This window comes from Pararge aegeria, chromosome 23, assembly GCF_905163445.1.
Source record: "Pararge aegeria chromosome 23, ilParAegt1.1, whole genome shotgun sequence".
In the NCBI taxonomy this organism is placed as follows: domain Eukaryota; kingdom Metazoa; phylum Arthropoda; class Insecta; order Lepidoptera; family Nymphalidae; genus Pararge; species Pararge aegeria.
The window spans coordinates 3,455,085-3,476,267 of NC_053202.1; the positions used below are offsets into that span (position 1 = coordinate 3,455,085).

At 37.6% G+C, this 21,183-nt stretch overlaps 1 protein-coding gene across 7 annotated transcripts in view; it reads left to right on the forward strand.

Annotated features, from left to right (window-relative positions):
• The window catches only part of LOC120634184 (mushroom body large-type Kenyon cell-specific protein 1), a 315,805-nt gene extending 295,089 nt beyond the window's left edge, over positions 1 to 20,716 (forward strand). For 5 of the 7 annotated variants that reach the window (XM_039904624.1, XM_039904625.1, XM_039904627.1 and 2 more), the window contains 2 exons: positions 7,371 to 7,511; positions 18,031 to 20,716. In XM_039904624.1, coding sequence (XP_039760558.1) covers positions 7,371 to 7,511; positions 18,031 to 19,372 — 1,483 coding nt within the window. In that variant the 3' untranslated portion in view covers positions 19,373 to 20,716. The remainder of the gene's footprint in view (positions 1 to 7,370; positions 7,512 to 18,030) is intronic. The other 2 variants (XM_039904626.1, XM_039904628.1) reach the window with 1 other exon arrangement.
• The last annotated feature ends 467 nt before the right edge of the window (positions 20,717 to 21,183 follow it).

The window sequence follows — 21,183 nt, forward strand, 5'->3', positions numbered from 1 at the left end:
CTATTAAGCATGCGAAATGTAAAATGCACAACAAGAACAATCATTACACATGTCTGCATAATCTTGTTGAGCAAGCATTGAAAAGTTATTTATTAAATTATACAGGTAATATCAATGTTATCATAATAATGTCAAAATAATATCATTTTTAATTCGAAGTCAGATACTCATTTCTGATACGTGCCACTAAGACGTGGAACGCCCTCCCGGCTACTGTTTCCTGCCACGTATAATTTGAGTACCTTCAAGGCTAGAGTGAATAGGCTTTTTCTAGGCAAGCGTGCTCCAACCTAGACCTCATCATTGCTTTCTAACAGGCATGATTGTCGTCAAGCGCTGGCCTATCGTTAATAAAAAAAAATTACTTTCCATGCTCAATCTCCAAATAAAAATTAAAAATAAAACTCAATTAGTGACCGTCATTATTATCACCAACTTATTACCACCTAACTACAGGGAACAAGTCTCCTCTCAGAATGAGAAGGGTTTAGGTCGTTGTCTACCACGCTGGCCAAATGCGGATTGGTAGACTTCACATGCAGTTGAGAACATTATGGAGAACTCTTAACTCTTTCCTCGCGATGTTTTCCTTGGCGGTTTAAAGCAAGTGATATTTAAATAAATCCGAAAAGTCACGACTGTAGCGCCATCTAGTAGGAAACATTGCAGTTTATATTATATTGCAGTTTATATGCATTTTAAAATTTATTAAAAAAAAGATAGATTGAATATAAAAAATAGATTACGAAAAGGTGACACTGGATGCTTATTTGATCGCTATTTATATATTTCTACTCACTAAGCAAAAACAACACTTGTGTCCAGTTTGCCCTTGAGCCTTGTCGCTTTGTCTGTGTGTCTGTGATTATATGCACTTTCCTGCTTATTTTTTAACTCTGTTACACTTTTCCTGAATATTACAAAAGACCCTGACTTTTCTTGGCCGTTTGTGCACTGAGAATATTTTTAGAAAGCTGTTATGTTATAGACAACAAAGAAGCGCTGCAGAAGTTTATTTAAGTCGTATCTATTATTTAAAAAACTTGTAGGCCGGCTGGTCCTGTACATTGCCAACAAGCAACGTTGAATATTACTTCTCTCACTGGAGTTTGGGGCCCACATAGCTTTAGCTTGAATACGGAACTAGCTTGGATTCTCGGTTTTTATTTATATACCGGTTCAAACAAGACGGGATCAAACAACTTGTATATTATTATTGGCACAAATTTACGAACTAGCCTGTATCCATCGGTCATATTATTAACAAGCAATATAAAATAATAATTATTAAAATCTAAAAAAAGCGTATTTTTGCTTTTATAAATGATTGCAGTATTGTCATCAGTTAAGTAATTAATACTTATAATTTTTCAAAATAATGACAAATAATGTCTTTCATTGAAAATACCTTATCTTATGTAATTCAATCAATTGGCACGACCCGGGATTCAAACTCAGGACTTCGTGATCCGTAGTTGAACATGCTAACCACTAGACAACCGAGGCAGTTAATATTCGATTAGGCCTTTATTATTATTTTTGTCTCTAATGTGGGGTTATAACTAAATACGCCATCTTCAAAATAAAGCTCCCAAAAAGTTTTAATCTAAATAGATAATAACAAATAATCAAAATGTAGCAATGGGTCAAAAATGTAGGTGGATTAACGAAGCGTTAACTGGAGGGGCGACCCCACAGTGGAGAGCGCAGCGTTGGTAAATCTTGAACTAATTTTCATCAAATATCGCTAAGAACACTCTCTTTGTATTCACCTTTCAAACAAAAAAAAAACCAAAATTTAAATCGGTTCATCCGTTCGGGTAATACGATGTCACAGACAGACACACACAGACGAGTCTAACTTATAACACCTTTAGAAACAAAAGATTAAAAATCAAAAGCTAAAAAACTAACGATTTTTGAGGATGAATCCCTAACGCTAACTGCAACTAAAATTTAACGCCGGGGTGGCACAAGGTTGCATATTTAGTCAAATTTGAAATTTAAATGTCCCCACTTCAGTATCGGCCATTGTTCGGAACGCAACTAGGACAGTAATTAGAATGACAGTGAATTTACTTTAGATACCTGTTTTTAGGTCATGTTTATTTAATTTATACACTTTTGGTGTTATCTGCGATGCTTTCGAAATTTTCCATTTGGGGACGATTTTTCGATCGCTATGCCATTGTGTATTGTTAATAAAAGAGTTACTGGATGGTGGTATTCACTCAGTGATATCTGTATATTATAAGTATTTATGTGCATTATATTAATCAAAAAAATATTCATCAGCTAACTTAGTACCCATAACATAAGCTACGCTTACTTTGGGGCTAGATGGCGATGTGTGTGTGTGTATTGTCGTAGTATATTTATTTTTTAATTAATTTATTTAATATATTATAAAAACCCAGTAAGGGATTTTGGCGTGACCTAGTAATTTAACCCTGGACTAACCTAACCTATTTTTTGTAGTTAACCTGTAATATATAAACCCTTCTATCTTTTATGAAAGTACTCAGAGCTTAACCTATCCACGTTGTTCCAATGTTAACTGACGGCTTTTATCGTTTATTTTCACATGATGAATGAATAAATGAATGAATGTTTGAATGAATGAATTAATGAACACACTTTTATTGTACACCTTACAAAAATTTAACAAAAAGTTTACAATTTGGCGTCCTCCCCAAAATGATCCCGTTACTAAAATTTATTTAATTAGATAACTCCACAGGGAAGGTTTATGGCGCCAAATTAGTTTATCCTTTACAACAATGAGTCTAATATACAAAACTCGCTGTAAACGCTGCAAATTCAGTTTGAAAACGTTTCAGTATCGTACCTCGTCATATAAAGGACGTGTCGGCACGAAAAGCGGCTCAATAGCGCGGCATTGACGGGCCGCGGCGAGCGACAAAGCCCCTCGTGATGTTATTGTGCCGTCTTCAAGGAGCATTGAAATTATTTGATACAGCTTCGCGCTTTTGTTGAACCGAACAGACAGTTTGTTGGTGAATACTCCGATAACTGTGGTGGCCTAGATTTAAATGGGCTTCGTTTTGAATCTACATACTTTTGACAAACGCTTATATTCTAAGGGTATCGGTGATAGTGTAATACTACGAGCTTTCATCTTTTACCGTTTGGTTTTCTTGGAATAAAAAGTAGCCTATGTTACTCTCCCTACTTTATTAGTTGCTTATTTAGGGCGTAAAGGATGGACAGGCAAACAAACACACTTCCGCGTTTATAATCGAAATGTTAAAAGTGCATGCCGGGAATCTAACTCGGTCACCCTTGGCTCAAATTGATAAAAGATTAAATTAAAAATTTAAATAAACCCGCGACACAAATATTCCTTTTTCCCGTTCATTAAAGTGTACATTGTTCTACCAGTGAAGCCCTTTCATTTCGTATTGAAGAAGTTTTAAATAAACTTGTTATTCGTCATTTTAGGCGGCAACATTAAGCTAAGAACACTCCAGTCTAATTCACCTTTCAAACAAAAAAAAAATAATAAATAAATAAATATACTACGACAATACACACACCGCCATCTAGCCCCAAAGTAAGCGTAGCTTGTGTTATGGGTGCTAAAATGTCTGATGAATATTTTTTCAATGAATTAATATACATAAATACTGATAAAATACATATAAACACCCAGACACTGAAAAACATTCCTGTTCATCACACAAACATTTTCCAGTTCTGGGAATCGAACCCACGGCCTTTGACTCAGAAAGCAGGGTCGCTGCCGTCAAATCATAATCGATTCATCCGTACAGGTGCTACAGATAGACACACATACACGCACACCCACAGATACGTCAAACTTATAACACCCCGTCGTTTTTGCGTCTGGGGTTAAAAAGAGTTAAAATAAATACGTGGAACAAAATGTTCATAGGAAATGAAACAAAGGTTAAGATCTTTGCATGACAATACGCCACTTTTCAATTGAAATTCGCTACTAAAGTGCCGACACAAATTCATCTCCGCACGCAGCGAAGAAACATAAAGATTGTCGGCCCAGCATCCGCTGAGATGAGGTCGGTGCGATTCGATGTAGCTATGTCTACCCACAAACGTACAGGTGGAAATCTGTACCGATCTCTAGGTGCTACGATTTGTTGTTACGCACGAATCATTTTATTATTAAAATATAAGTAAACAAATACTAGATAGATATAACAAATACCTGGTGATCCTAGAGCGGGCAGTAACCTTGGCCAACGAATTAGTTTGGCCATCCAAAGGGGCAATACTGCCAGCATCTTAGGAACTGTACCTCGCTGCGGTGGTTTCGAAGACGTTTTAGATTTTATATAGTTTTAAATAGTTTATATTTATAAAACAATTATTTTAAAGAATAAATAAATATTAACGAAAAAAAGAAAAAAAGTAAACAAATTGAATGAAACGTTTTAGTTTTTCACATTTCACATCACCATCTAGCCCCAAAGTAAGCGTAGCTTATTATGGGTACTAAGATGACTGATCATGTGTATTGTCGAAGTATATTTATTTATTTATTTACGGGATGATTATCCCATAGCAGAGGGGTTGATAGACCTTTGACCCACCATGCCGATGCATTGTTGGTTGGCGTGCTACAACGTTTTTTTTTAACTTACTTCGACTAGGGACTAAAGTTAAAGATATTTATAGATTTTTCATCATTCGACATTATTAATAACTTCTCGATTTCGTAACTAAACAGCCGCGCGTTTGATACAACTTCCTTGTAAGTTAAAACAATGAAATCATTTTTTTGTTCTCTCACACAGCACGATGAAACCAAAACCGCTTATAATTAAATTATTTCTCGGATTATACAGATTATTATTCTAGAAACAACCATTTCCTAGAATTTGAATGACTATGTAAGGATAATGTTAGTATTATATTGATGGATTGTCAATTTTTAACCGATTTCAAGAGATATATATTACTCAATCTCTAGAGCAAACTTCCATCCGTTATTTAACGCAATATATCCTGACACACCTCTCGGTTTTCTCGACTCCTCAGAGTCGTAGCAATATGTAAAACCATAGACTCTGTATTACAGAGTGCGTAGTGAATACATGACAGATTTGATGACATATTGGAAGCAGACGTTACTTTACGGAATTCCTATACTCCCCGAAAAGCAGGAGAAGCTGTATTGTTTTATTTATAATTTCTCCAATCCTTATGCTCCAAACCTAACATATCATCGGCAATGTACCCTCTACGCATGTTTTGCTCCGAAACCGGAGCATCCTCACGAGAAGTTGAATTTACAATGAATGATGATGCCTTAACAATTATTCATTGTTTGAATTTAAACAATGTGAGATGGTGATAACAAAAAAAAAACGGGCTAAGTTTGTTGTGGGCTTCTTCTTAGACCAGGGCGCGTTTGGAACCCTCGTAGCTTTAGTATTAAGTTGAATTTATTTATCGCCATCAACTCATTCCTATGTCATATTTTACATGTAATGTACGCATCAAAAGTGGCATCTATGTGCTTATTTGAATAAAATTTGACTTTGACTTTGACTTTGACATTGTAAAGTCGAGGTAAAGTACAGGTAGAGGGTACATTGCCGGAGATCTGTTTGGTGTTAAGTATAAGGATTCCATAATAGATTTGATGAACGTCGCTTCACTTGCAAGAAATTAAGTGTATAAGTCCCGAACTCAGATTACGACTATCGAACTTCTTTCAGAGTTCCAAATTCAAAATTTCTTTATTCATGTAGGCCTATCACAGGCACTTATGAAGCGTTCATACATATGTTTACATAGTTGTAAGGAATGGTGATAACTTCGTTCGCCAACTTAAACCTCAAGCTACGGGGGTTCCAAACGCGCCTTGGTCTCACCATCTCACAGTAAATTAATATTAAGCAATGAAGTTAGAGAAATTCACACCGAAGGTTTTTATCGTTTAAGTCCTTAACATTATATAGATTATTTTATTGAACAGTACCTAACTACATCATTTTACTATCGCCAGTCGTAATAACCGTTCCTGCACAATCGGACAGCGTCGTAGGGATTTCATTATGGTAGATACGGCGTGAATCCATAACAGCTTTTACACTGTATGCATGACAGACTTGATGCGTGAAGCTCGTGAAACTTTCTAACTCAGATGAGTTTCAAACCTTTTCAGTTATGTTAACTATGGGTTGTGTAAGGTGTCTTTCGAAAGAAATAAATGCAGAACAATAATTTTTGAACTTTACAATACAATTAAGATAAAAAAAATCGTATTTTTTAATAGTTTTAACAATGTTATTAGTTTTACGTTATGTTATAAGTTTAGGGTTTGTTCATTCGGATAACAAAGTCTTTAAACCTAAACATATTTATATGTGATCCCTTACTTTTTTTCTTGTTTTTACTTGGATTACACACACCAAAGATGGATTTTTTCTGATTTTTTTTTACACGATATCGTACCGGAACGCTTAATCGCTTAGCGTCACATATGAAGGGTAGTAACTAGCCATGACCGAAGCCGAAGACCAGACCAGAGATAATTCAAAATAACCCGAGACTTTCCGGAAACCCGAAAAACGGGTATCAAATGATAGCGCTTGATTAGTAGAATAATGTACACTATATTGACAGTCGGTATTTTTTTAATTTATAATATATCATATGCTTATATAATATATGTGAGGTGATAGCGCATTGGGTAGGAGCCCTACTTCACATTCCGGGGGCCGAGTTTGAATCCCAGCGCCCCTCTAACTTTTTTAAGTTATGTTCGTTTTCAGAAATTAAAATATCACTTGCTTAAACGGTGAAGGAAAAACACCGTGAGGAAACCTGCATATATATTATGTTTGTTATATATTTATATATATTATGTATATTTTCTATTTATATATCATGTATATTTTATATTTATATATTACGTATATTTATTTAAATTATATATGTATTTGTATCTTTACATTTTGGTATTTATGTATATCTACAAAGGTTGCCTGTAAGAGATTGCTTGCAGCAATAAGGCCGCTTTTGCATGTCTACATTGTGTACTGTATACTCCTTACTGTTTCTTTTCCTGTATGTTATACGTGCAATAAAGTGTTTCTTCTTCTTCTTCTTCTTCTTCATGCCTGAGAGATCTACATAATGTTCTCAAAAGTGTGGAGTCCACCAATCCACACTGGGCCAGCGTGGTGAACTACGGCCTTAAACTTGTCTATCTGTGGGAGGAGAGGTGCTCTGTAGTGATCTAGTAATAAATTGATTGATGATGATGAATATATTATAATTTATTATAACAAGCACCCCACATGTAAAGGTGGTAATCTTTCTAGACTTCATGCTATAAATTGTTTATAATTGTTCCTCAGCAGGCTATCAGAAAGCGACAAAGTTGCACAGCCGAGCTCCTCGCCAACGATAACGGAACAGCCCCTTGACTTAAGCGCCAAGTCCACCTCAAGCACCAGCGGCACTCCGCCTCCTGACTCCAAGAACCTGGAGAACAACAGGTAAGAATCATATTTACTAAACCTGTGTTCCCTTTCAGTACAACTTTATTTATTTATTTATTGCACTTCACTGCAATCTCACCTGGTGAGTGATGATGCAGTCTAAGATGGTAGCAGGCTAACCGGTTAGGGAATATTTGCCCTAATTGGTTTCTACGCGATATCGCACCGAAACACTTAATCGCTTAGCTGCACGTCTTTGTCGGTAGGGTGGTAGCTAGCCACGGCCAAAGCCTCCCACCATACCAGACCAGAGAAAATTCAGAAATTATAAAGTCCAAATTACCCCTGTCGGGAATCGAACCCGGGGCCTTCTATTTTAATTCAAAGGGACCGTTGCGCCAGTGAGGTCGTCAATACTTAGTATATACAAGACTGAATAGAATTTTCTACAGGCATGGTTGTCACCAGCCTATCAGCAAAAGAAAAAAGTACAAACCTTATTTGTTAGGGCTATTAGAATGCTACTGATAGTAGTAGAGTTTTTTATGATAGAGCTCGTCCTTTGATGTACTACCGCCATAGTTATTGTAAAAATAATCATCAGTCATCTTAGTACCCATAACACAAGCTACGCTTCCTTTGGAGATACATGGCGTTGTGTGTATTGTGGTAGAATATTAAAAAATTAAAACTGTATATCTTAATATATATAAATCTCCTGTCACGATGTTTGTCCGCGATAGACTCCTAAACTACTTAACAGATTTTGAATTAAATTGGCACACCGTGAGCAGTCTGGTCCAACTTAAGAGATAGGATAGCTTAAATCTTTAATTATAGTCGCAATTTTATTTTATTGCAAATTATTTGTCTATAATTAATTGACAGTCACATGTTATACATATATATATATATATATACTACTATACTCATTTAAGGCTTAGCTGAATACTTTAAAAACAAAATCAAACGCACACGAAGTCGCGGGCAACAGCTAGTAAAATATATTTCAGTCGCGAAAACTGTTATTGGCTAGTAATACTAGAGATTTAGCGGCCATGTCTCAGTAACTATGTGTGCCGCTAACTAACTATGGGCCTCATTAGAAGGCTCAGAGTCACTCAGCGGGCGATTGAGATAGCTTTGCTAGGAGTATCTCTACGTGATCAAGTCAGAAATGAAAAGATCCGTAGAAGAATTAGAGTTTCCACATACACTCAGCGAGTCAGACATAGCTCCGCGAGTCGCGAAGCTGAAGTGGCAATGGGCAGGGCACATAGCTCGGAGAACCGATGGACGTTGGGGACGTCTTAAGGTGCTGGAATGGCGACCCCGCACCGGTAAGCGCAGCGTAGGTCGGCCCCCAACGAGGTGGACAGATGACATCAGGCGAGTCGCTGGAGGCAAGCGGCCCAGGACCGTGTATTGTGGAACTCCCTACAAAAGACCTATGTCCAGCAGTGGACGTTGATTGGTTGACATGATGATGTTGATGACTAGAGATTTTTGAGACCAAGCTCGTCCGGGGATGTACCATACTTATCTGCTACTAAGCAGCTATTAGCAAACTATGGACACAGGGCGGAAATTTGTGGGACGAGTTCCTTGCATGCCCTGCGAAGTGCTACTACTCGTTTTATCGGCGATGGTGTTTCTCTTAGAATGAGGTGGACCCAGCTTGGCCCGCCAATTTGAAAAAAAACGTGTGTGTTCTTATGTACACGCGTAAGAAGTTATACTTCTTTGGCGTAACAAGTTAAAAAAATTTCAATAATTTTGTCTAACGCCTTATTCGTGACGTTTGTAGAAAAAACTATACTAACAATAGAAAAAAGGTATTAAATACGTTGAAAGTTTTATTAGAATGCATTATCTAGTTAAATAAAGTCACAAGTCACAAGGAGTGGTGATAGCGCAGTGGGTAGGAGCTCGACTTCACACCTTTATATTTTCTAAGTTATGTGCGTTTTAAATATCACTTGCTTCGGCGGCGAAGGAAAATATCGTTAGGAAACCTACGTGCCTAAGAATTCTACACAGTGTTCTCAAAGGTATGTGTAGTCTACCAATCACTAGACCAGCGTGGTGGACTACGGCCTTAACCCCTTCTCATTGTGCTGCCCTGTAGTGGGTCGATAATGGGTTGATATGATGATGAAATAACACAAATAAATATGTATCCTTACTTTTACTTTGTTGACTAAAGCTAACTTCAGGGTGTCGTTTTTTTATGCCGTAGTGCGCGCGCGTCGTAAAAATTTACTCTCAACTTTTTTCCATAAAGCGCCAAAAGAAGTATAACTTCTAAAACCCGGGTAGTGTTTTAGCGTTACGAAATAACTTTAGCGTGTACGGAAAACATAAAATTAAGGTCAGCATCATTGCTTTCTATCAGGCATGATGCAAGCCTATCAGTAAAAAAAAGCGTTTAAATACAAACCTTTCACCCTCCAAGGTTGTAACAGTGCGAAAAAAGAACCTAATCGCCGTAATGGTATTTCAACCGCGTACTGCACCCCCAACGGGGTAATATTTTAGCCTGACGAAATAACTTGAGCGTGTTAGAGCCAATGATCGTAGTGATACGGGGTACGGAAATTTACATTAAATTAAGGTCAACTTGTTTGTTTTCTAATCCATTTGTGTTTAGCCTTTTTTGTATTAATGTAATTGGAACAGGTATCCTTTAGACACGTGTGTAACTTAACTACTTTTCACGATCTCCCTGGACTTCGGTGATATTATCGGTCTAGATCCGATTCGATACATTCGCTACATATTTTAGGTTAGCTTAGGTTTTTTCGAGTATGTTTCGGAACTATTCGATCTAATTCCTCTGTCCCCATCAAACCGTGGGTCAACCTAAGAATCTATAACTGTAGATTTTATCTCCATGGACTCGTACGAAATGCTTTGCTTCTTGATTACTAAAACGAGTTTATATTTTACAACTTGTAAACTTCTTTATATTTCTCAATTAAATAATAAATCGTCTGTTCTCCACACCAACTAATATATATTTTTTTAATTAACAATTTTTAATTATTTTTTATTATTCCTCCAAGGCTCCAAGTGTAGATACAATCCTTGAAATAAATATAAATTTAACAAATTATGCACTCGACGACTTCTATAATGCATCATAAATGGAAAATAAAAAAAAAATTGCAAAAAAAATATTTTTATCATTTGAACATTATTAATTCTAGTTCTAGTTCTATTGGCAAAGACTTATTCTTCACACAGATTTTGCCAAGGCACTGACACTGATACTGTAAATTTGTCTAATTTTTCTTCAAACAAATTCCTACCAAATTATAATCCAAAAATTTTAAAAAAAGAAAATACTATGTGTTTGTGTCAAATACGTGGTAAATGGTAATGTGTAAAATGTTTTTTTTTATTAATTTAATGTATTCCTATATACCTAAGCTGTACGTGTGGGAAATTTCATACTCCTCCGAACGCGCAATTTTCGTAAAAGGGGTACAACGTTTTTGTTTCACGTATTAATGTATAGTAGAATATAATCTTATACTTAATATATAAAGCTGAAAAGTTTTTTTGTTTACTTGAACGCGATGACCTCTGGAACTACTGATCAAATTCGAAAAATTCTTTCAGTGTTGGATAGCCCATTTATTGAGGAAGGCTATAGGCTATATATCGTCACACTAAGATCAATGGGTGCATAGCACCAATGAAGCATATTTCAAAATTCTTATAGTAGTTAATTCTTAGAGTTATTTTTTCTTTTGAGAGCTTCCGCTGCATGCGCTGCGAAAACGGTTTAATTTTCAATAAAATCATATATCACAAAGTTGTTCCGCTTTAAAGGTTCTTAAAAAAAGGTCCGGGACAGCATATGTTTATCTTTTAAGCTTAGCTTGTAGGCGGATGAAGTTGCGAGAGGCAGCTAGTCAAATATAAATAGCGTACCTACTGTCTAAAGTCTATTGACCCCGTAAAGTTTCGTTTCCCCAGTTTAATGGGCGCGTTCACATTCGCATTGTTCGCGCAGGCGGTGCAGAGTTTCAGTAGGAAGTGACTCCACTCTTGATTGTTATGTGTTACGCGCAATATACGGCCCATGGCGGGCAAGCATGGCGAATTGGCTGCGTTCCTAGCGCCAATCAGGTTGATATCGTAAAGTATATGAAAATGGGAAAATCTTTTACGTTTCTTGCATGAGAAGTGTGCGCAAGACTCTACTACATTGTCCTCTAATATCCATATATAGACTCTGATGAGGCTGATGGGTCTATATCTGGGATCCGATATGGTGATGATTCATCATTTTGGATCCCATCCAGAACACGGATCTACTCGCATAATGAGAAAGGATTGAGGTTTTAGTCCACCACGCTGGCCCAGTGCAGATTGGTGGACTCAACGCGCCTTTGCAGGTTTCCTTCACCGATGAAGCAAGTGATATTTTAATTGCTTAAAAAGCACATAACTTAGAAAATTTAAAGCTGGGACTCGAACTTGGCCCCCCGAAATTGAAGGTGACGCGCTAACCATTAGGAAGTGGCGTGCATACAGGGCATGTACACGGTACGCAGATGATAAAGTAGAGAAAATCCACAGTACCAGTTATAAAAACTTAACGGTAGGCTATTTATATGTCGTAGAATACCTACCCTTAAGTTATAATAAATAAAATATATAAAATAAATATACTACGACAATACACACATCGCCATCCAGCCCCTAAGTAAGCGTAGCTTGTGTTATGGGTACTAAGATAACTGATGAATACTTTTATGAATAATAATACTTATAATATACAGACAAACACCCAGACACTGAAAAACAGTCATGTTCATCACACAAACATTTATCCAGTTGTAGGAATCGAACCCACAGCCTTGGACTCAGAAATCAGGGTCGCTGCCCACTGCGCCAATCGGCTGTCATATATATAACACATAACATATATAATACATCTGTGCTACAGATTTTCTCCATTTTATATCACCTGTGCATACCCTGTATATACGCCACTGCCACTAGGCTATCACAGCATCTTCTTTTTTCTGACGCCATTGCGTCAATAAAAGAAAAACTCATGTCTGTCTGTTGGTTAATGTCGTAATCTCACCAATGCGACGTTGGTACGTTGACTTATGATACGCGTACTTTGACACCGAAATGCAATATTTATTCGCATCGAATGCTATACAGTTTGCTTTGTATGTAGGTACGTACGCATCGTATTTGCACATTGCGCTTTCATATTTTTTATATGCAAGATAGGTAATGATAGCGATGCATTGAACTGGGTGGTCTGTGGAACGATTAAACGCTTATTTAACTGTTTGCTTGTTAGCAAACTCAGAATTAAAAAATTAAAAATTCAAATTCGTTTATTTCAAGTAGTATGTATGTCTGTTTGTAGTGACTCTACCACCGGTTCGTAAGGCAGATTCTACCGAGAAGAAGCCGGCAAGAAACTCAGCAGTTGCTCTTTTCTGAATTAGTTGATTGTTAAATGGTAAAAAACAATTCCAAAGAATTTTTATCATTCATGATATTATTTATGATAGAATAAGAAAGGATCATTCAGGGTTTTTCTGTACATATACATAAATCAATTATGTTACGCCGATGCTGCGTGAAAATAAGACAAACAAACTAAAAAACACTTTTGGATTTATAACGTCACAGCATGATAGCGATCAAAATACAATCACCATCAATGATATTTTTTTTTTAAATATGATTTGGAAATTATTTTTTTTCGAAAAATAATTAATGAAGTAACGTCGAATGTATAATTAATTAACGACGGCGGGCCCCACTTCACACTTGACCTATTTTTGCGCAAGCACAATTTTAACAATGGCCGACCATCCTTTACTTACTTCAAATATGGAGGGGATACCTATGTCAGCTTTTTTTATTAATAAGTATACCTACGAATCATTGACGGGCCAGAAATTATTATAATTTAGTTGTAGTAGAACTTTTTTTGACATAGCTCACCCTGGACTACTTTATCTCTTCTTTAGGCCATGGCAACACATAATTCAATCTTAAATCTGTAGATTTTGTATTATTACTTCTTTTTTAAATGTAAAACTTCTATCTAGGGTAAACCTGATTTTCGGCGTGGCGCCACAGGCCGTGGCGACGCATCGCTGTATGATTGAATTTTTGTATTTCGTGTGATAAAAATGAATGTTAATTTTGTAATAAAACAGTCATTATTACCCGACTTACAAAAAGGAGTGGTTATCCATTTGGTTGTATTTTTTTTTTTTTATTTCTGGAACAAATTTGTAATGCTTCTTCTTTTCTTTGCAATAACTTACAGAAAACAATTTCGATGTTTCACATCCGCTAGGCGTCCCGTGACGGCTCGCACGTTTTTTTTTCGTTTGAGGAGGACTTCTGCCTGATAGCAGGGCATGTCCGACTTGCACGGACTAAAACACCCCCCCCCCCCCCCCTAATCTTTTATTTATTTATTAAAGTACATATACATTAGTTATACATTTAACCCACTTACAGCCAAGGTTATACAAATTTATATACACGTAAAATATTTACTTAAAAAGAATAATTGGCCATATGTTAGAGTGAATAATTAACTCCTAACTAGATATCTGGTCTAGGATATCATAATAAATCAACCACGAACTTTCGGCTTATAAGTACTTATTATGTGTATTTTTTGTTGTAGCTAACCTGAACATTTAGTTATGTATAAGTAAATGCAAGCACTAAATACCTATGCCCGGTCAGCAAGGAACTGCTGTGCATTACTTCATGCTGACCTTCATTATTAGATTGGTTACTGATGTTAGATAAAAGATAATTTACCACCCTACTTACTAAGACGTGCTAGCCAAGCGATTTTGCGTTCCTGTACCATGCCTCGTAGAAACCGAGTAGGTGAAGTTAGATAAAGAATAATTTACCACCCTACTCACTAAGACGTGGATGTTTATGGATATTCATATAAAATATACATTATATATATAAATATATACGTTTTAACTATATATATGTAGTATTAGTATGTATTGTATAATGTAATGTTTATATTTAGCACAGTTTGGGTATTACACTATCCCGTTTTCTGTAATATGTTTCTTCAACCAAAGGTTGTCTGGAGGAGATCGCTTGAAGCGATAAGGCCGCCTTTGTGCATATGTATATTATCGTTTTTTTTTTGTTAAACTGGCTTTATATTTGTATGTGCAATAAAGCCTTTTTCTTCTTCTTCTTCTAAGACGGGCCGCCAGGCGATTTTGAGTTCCTGTACGTTACCGCGTGTAAACCGAGTAGACGTTTAATATAATTTTCGTACCTACCCAAAATAGGTTAGCGGGCCGCTACCATCTTAGACTGCATTATCACTAGCCACCAAGTCATAAAGTAGCCACAAGCAAAGCGCTAATTATGTAATAAAGTACAAAAAAAAATGGAGGTTCGATGGAATTATATAGCAGACACAAAACTTTATTATATCATAAAAATCGTTCCATATTTTTAACGTAGATGCAATCTTTAACCTTAGTAGGTAACATTAAAGCTTCTTGTTTGTTATAACCCTACCAGCGCAGGGAAACAGATTCTATTAAGATAATATAGGTACCTACTCACCGCCGAGTACTTCAAAAGTTCTTTTCAAAAATAAAAGATTTTACATACTAAAGTCAAAGACGCTCGCTTTTATAAACGATTTTTAAAAAGACATCCGTTTAAGTGTCCTTAAGTAACTATACTTAATAATTCTATTGCGTTTAACATATTGTTCAAACTTATTTATTAAAAACTCTGTTTTTGATGCTAGTCATCACATAATATGTTCTCCTCCATAACACTATTAATTAAATAGCTACTCTTCTTCTTCTTACTTGCCCTTGCAGAAGAGTTTGACGTTTCATTTTATACCTACACTACGATAGTGCAAGCCAAATTCAACCTTAGCACAATACCAAACGGTACATAACTATAATACCCATTTGCAAGTGAACTGTGTCTTTGTGCTCAACCCTGCTGGCACCATTGCCACCAGCATCTAGTAGAAAAAAAAAACGAATAAGGGATAAAAAGACACACGCGTAAATATCAGTAATCGCCACTTAACTAAATTAGGACCAACGTCAAGAATTACTCGTACCTATAGTAAAAGAAAAGTAAAAAAGAAACTAACAGTTAGAAATAATTACCACAATAAATAAGAATTAATAGTCTGATAGATCAGTCTAAAATGTAATAGCTATCACAAAGCTATGTATCTTATAGCTGTATAGTGCCTGTATAACAAATAAAGAAGCAGCCATCGCTGTAAGTTCACGAATGATAGGACGCTATAAAGTACCCAAAGGCCAGCCTCCATTTAATAACAGAACAGAAATAAGAGTCTCCCATTATGTTCCCAATGCATCACTGGCCGTAGAAAATGCTCGTTATACAAAATCGCTCGCTCGTGGAAAGCTCAAAGCGAAGGAACTAGTATGAGAGTCAGTCTCGATTTCAGCACCGATATTATGCACAATATCCAATCGATAACAGAATAAATTCATTCGGGACCGCGATGTGGGTCGCACGACTCGCCAAAACAAATAAAAATGCATAGACGACGGTGCATCGACCTTGCATCCTCGCTGCTGATATTAAACGAAACAACCCCCTCCCACCTCATAATAAGGTCCGATATTCCCTGTCAGCGATATCGAAAAATAAGAAAGTAAAACCCAAGATGAAACTAAAGACGACCCATTCCAACCATTCAGAATTCAACCGTAATTCTGCTATATAAAGTTCAATTTCGAATGTAAAACTGTAGGAAATAAAAGACGAAGGGAAAAAGATAAAGACGCATTCATAGTAGTCCGTTATCGGTGAGTCCACGAGTAAATATTTCGCATTTCGCGTTATCTGAGTATTAATAAAGCGGTCGGTTTTGAAATGTTGAATTTAGAGGAGTTTTTGCGTCCGATTGCCGGCTGTTGACCAGGTTGTTGACACGTGTTGACGTGATTGTGCTAATGTGTTGACCCATATTGTCCAATGACTCAACTCGTATTGAATTAAGTCGAGCCCCTGTTTATTTAAATGTGCAAAGAATTTGCTTCGAATTATTTGTCACTAGCTGTGGCCCGCGTTCTACGTTCGAGTTGATTATAGTTTTTTACAAACTCCTTTTTTTACTTGGATAAAAGAAGCTTATGTTACTCTCCGTCAAAACAACTCTATGCCAAAAATAAAGTCAATTAGTTGATTTGTTTGGGCGTAAAATAAATACAATTTTGCTTTGATGGCTTATATTTTTATTTTGAAGATAAAATAAATTATGAATTTCGTTGCACAGATTTCGCTGCTTTTTGCAGAATCATTTATAGCTCAATGTTCATTGTATAATGTAATGTCTTAGTAATATTTGTTTGTAAAGTCAAAAATTCCTGAGGATGCTCCGGTGTCGGAGTTAAACGTACTTAGAAAGTATATTTTTGGTATGGAGTTTATAGATTGAAGAAATTATATATTTTATAGAAAATTAGCTTAATAATAAGCCTTTATATATTGCATTGTTTAGCTTTTTTTTCGCTAGGGAATGTTTTTTCCGAGTAGGGAATTTGGTATTCAATGGCACAATAAACCAAATTCCAATAAACTCTGGTGGGAAGCTGTTGCTTCGGGTACTAACGATCCTACCGACGTGCCACCAAGCGATTTACCGTTCCGCTACGATGTCTATTAGGATTAAATATAACTGCCATACCCCCTAACAGATTAGCCCGGTACAATCTTAGACTCCACCATCACTTATTACCAGTTGAGATTGCAGGTCTAACTTGAAGAAATTAAAAAAATATGTCCTTTAAGCTTTGATAACGAACTGTGAGTTGTCATCATCGTACTAAGATACTAAAACTTACGTCATAGTTTGGGAAGAGCACTAAACCATTATTTAGAGGAGCGGTTTCTGAAGTTGAAAGAGCCCTAATGATTACATACCTTTGTAAGGACGCTGAAAAAAAGAAGCTCTCTTGAGCAATGCCGATTTCCTTACTCCCTAACAATTTGGCAGTGACCCGGGAATCGAATTTAGCATCGTTGTTCTGGATTCGATATGCTTATCCTGCCTACCTGAACCTATTTATTTCTGTCACAGTTAAGTCAAATACCTCAATATTCATTTTTTTCCTCTTCATTTTTCTTAATGCGTTCGCTCAGATTCGTTTTCCGACTTTCAAAATAAAATGTTGCGTTATTCTCTAGAGTGATGTCTACCCATTATCTAGTCAATCTCTATAGAAAAAATACGAGTTAGAGATTGGCTACTATCACGTGGCTTCAGCCCTTCTGGGTTTAGAAAATGTGCGTCTGAGAGCTCGACCTCAGATTCGAAGAAAAGTTTAAGACGCCGGTCACGCTTTTTATCACTAACATGATTATAATACGCCAAACTAGCATCGGAGCAGCGTGCTTTATGCTCCTAAACCCTCTCTGTTATAAAAAAGGAGGCTTATGCCCAGCAAAGGGCCCTTAACATGCTAATAGTATTAATAACTAAATAAAAAATATGATCCTAATGTTACACCATTTATTGTTACAGATTAAAACGAGCAGTCCTCGAGGGGTCGAGCAACAGCTCCACGAGACGAGCTTACACCGAAGATGAGCTTCAGTCGGCGCTACGGGAGATCCAGTCCGGACGCCTCGGCACCCGTCGTGCTGCCGTCTTATACGGCATCCCAAGGTCGACCCTACGCAACAAGGTCAATAAGTTTGGCCTCATGTCCGATACTGGCCAGGAGTCAGATCAAGACAGCGAGCCCGACAAACCAGAGTCACCTCCCTCGGTCATCCTCAAGATACCGACCTTCCCACCGCCAGACGACAAGAGTCCATCCCCCGCCACTCCGGTAACGACCCCAGTTACCCCAATCACACCAATCTTACCCCAACCCTCCCTGAATCCAACCTCCCAGTTTATGCCACTCTCGGTTTTCGCGGACCCCCAACCGCCAACCCAACAAATCTTCACATCTTTGAGCGATGTAATAGCAAAAAGCATCAGCCAAAAGTTCCAACAGCCTTTAGATAGACATTCCCAAGCCTCTGATTTACCTTTTCTACGAGGGCCCGATAGACACGTCTCTGTTATAAAAACTCCTCCAGACAACCAGAGAAATTACGCGATGCCGAGCAATTCTAAAATGAATTCTAACAACAACGGGCAGCCAGCGATTGGTGGGAAAGGTACGAGGCCAAAACGAGGGAAATACAGAAATTACGATAGAGATAGTCTCGTGGAAGCGGTGAAAGCTGTCCAAAGAGGCGAGATGTCTGTGCATCGCGCTGGGTCGTACTATGGCGTTCCACATTCAACTTTAGAATACAAGGTCAAGGAGAGACACTTAATGAGGCCGCGGAAGCGAGAGCCAAAGCCGCCTCAGGATATCAAACCTCAGCCGCCAAAACCTCCTCCGAAACCACCAACAAAACCGTTTACGAATGGGTTGAACGGTCCTGAAGGTGGATACCCCCCCGGTTATCCTTTCTGGCCGGGCGCTGGCTTCGCCCCACCACCCGCTCCGGATCTGTACGCGTCGCATATGATGAGACGGTTGCGGGAAGAAGCGCCTCCACCAGCGAACGGATCGTTTCTCGAAGGTATAATACGGTCGAGTTTGGAACGACCGGGTGCAGCTTTATTGCAGAGACTAAGCGCGCCTCCCGTGTCGCCCCCTGGTGGATCGATGAGGAGACGAGCGTCGCCCGGGGAAGAACCTTTAGCGCGTCGACCGCGGTTAGACTCCGACCATCAGCTAGCCGCAGAGATGCGTGAGGCGGTGCAGCGGCTTCGAGCAAAGGAGCTCCGGCCGCGTAACGGTACGCCGACCCCGCCGCCCGCGTCGCCGGCCGAGAGTGCGGGGTGCGGGGAGCGCGCCTAGCCTCCGCCGCCATCCCTCGGAACATTCCCGCTAGTGCAATAGACCGCCCGTTTGTGCATTTACAACCCCCTTCTCATCCCTGCAGTAGTTCGGTTCAGTACGGACTATACGGATCTGGTTCCATTCCGGTTTGGTTCCTGATGCAATCTTAGACTCATTTTAATACAAAAGCTAGTGTATTTAATGTCGCCCACTCCGGTTCGAGTTTTGTGTGTGAAACCGGAGTGAAACCGTATTCGTTTAATCCAAGCCTAAGGTAGGTTCCGCTTCCCCCCTTAACCCCCCTCCACGGTTACACAATGTATCACCAAATAATCACAATAGTTACCTAAAGTCACAACCGATTCAATATGACACAGCTTTACTAATGCAATAATCACAATTAAATAAATAGTGTTAGACGCCCATGATTAGTGGACCGGTGGGTTTTGTGTGATCAATGCGGTGCCAGTGTTAAACCGAACTTAGAAGTTCCATTTTTAAATTTCCGCTTTTTGAAATTTCTGTCGATTACGTACGGTACTTTGATTCTTTGACTACCAACATTAAAAAGTAAATTTTGGCTGTTCCTTTTTAACGCCGATTCCGGTTTAACACTGGGTCCGCCCAGCAATCAGGTTGTCCAAAATTTCTTTCCTAACTCCGGATGCCTCACTTTTGACCTTGTTTTAAGTAAAAGACAACCAAAAGTTAATGTTATGAAATCAACTATTTAAATATTTTTAAGTAAATAAAAAAAAAACAATGTAACAAATTAATTATAAAGCTAGCTATGTGTGTAAATGTTATCGATTTTTAAGTGAATAAACGCAGATTTTGTGCGGTGTTTTTATAATTAGATAGGTAATATATTGAATGAAATTAACTACGGCGGGATCGGTCACACCATCTCTTCGGGTTTGGCGCAGGGCCGGAAATGCGTGGACGATGGGGCAGACGTATTTCCGGGGCTCCACGAAGCCGATTGTGCAATTATTATTTTGTAAAAAAATAGTAATTTAAAAAGTGTGTGTACGGATTTCCATATTACTAAATGTGATATTTAGGTATTACGATGAAAAGTGCGGTTTGGCGTCGGGCGGTCGCCGGTTATACACCGGCGCAAATACGACTAAATCTTAGTACATCTACCCCCGTATTGTCTTACTCTTCTGACAGATGGTAAATAATTGTCAAACATGTCATCCCCCTTACCAAATTGGAGAGTGTACAACCCGCGCTGTCAAATCACTAATGTTTCGTATGGCGACGGACGGTTGGCTACCTGTCAGAAAAGTCGAACAACACGGCAGCTAGTGAACTTATATATTTTATGTACTATTATTGTATCTTAAGAAAATATATTCTTATTTTTCATGGTCCAAGTTTTAAATGTTTTATCGACTATACAAAAATATGAATAATCATTATTATATATTCTTGTCGACTTTAAAAATTATTAGCCCAAAAGAAAATCCTCAAAAAAATTGATATCTTCACATTTGTGACATTTTTTGGTGTTCAATCGAAAATATATTATGGAGGTATTAGTACGGAATGAAAAAAATGTATACGCTCTCCCAAAAGTAAATTTAGGTAAAAATATTTGGATATAAAATTATCATACGATTACTTAAAGTAAGATACGTGTAAATGTCGCCTCATTGGAAATTAAGAAGTCTTTGTATTGTGTATGTAATTAAAATATACATATATTATATACAAGTTAAAAAAAATATTGTCGTACATTTTCTTCGGAGACCACGTGTGATGAGATAATAGGAGTTAAAGAGTGTACGTTCGACGCTCGAGCATTTTAAAAGATAACGTTT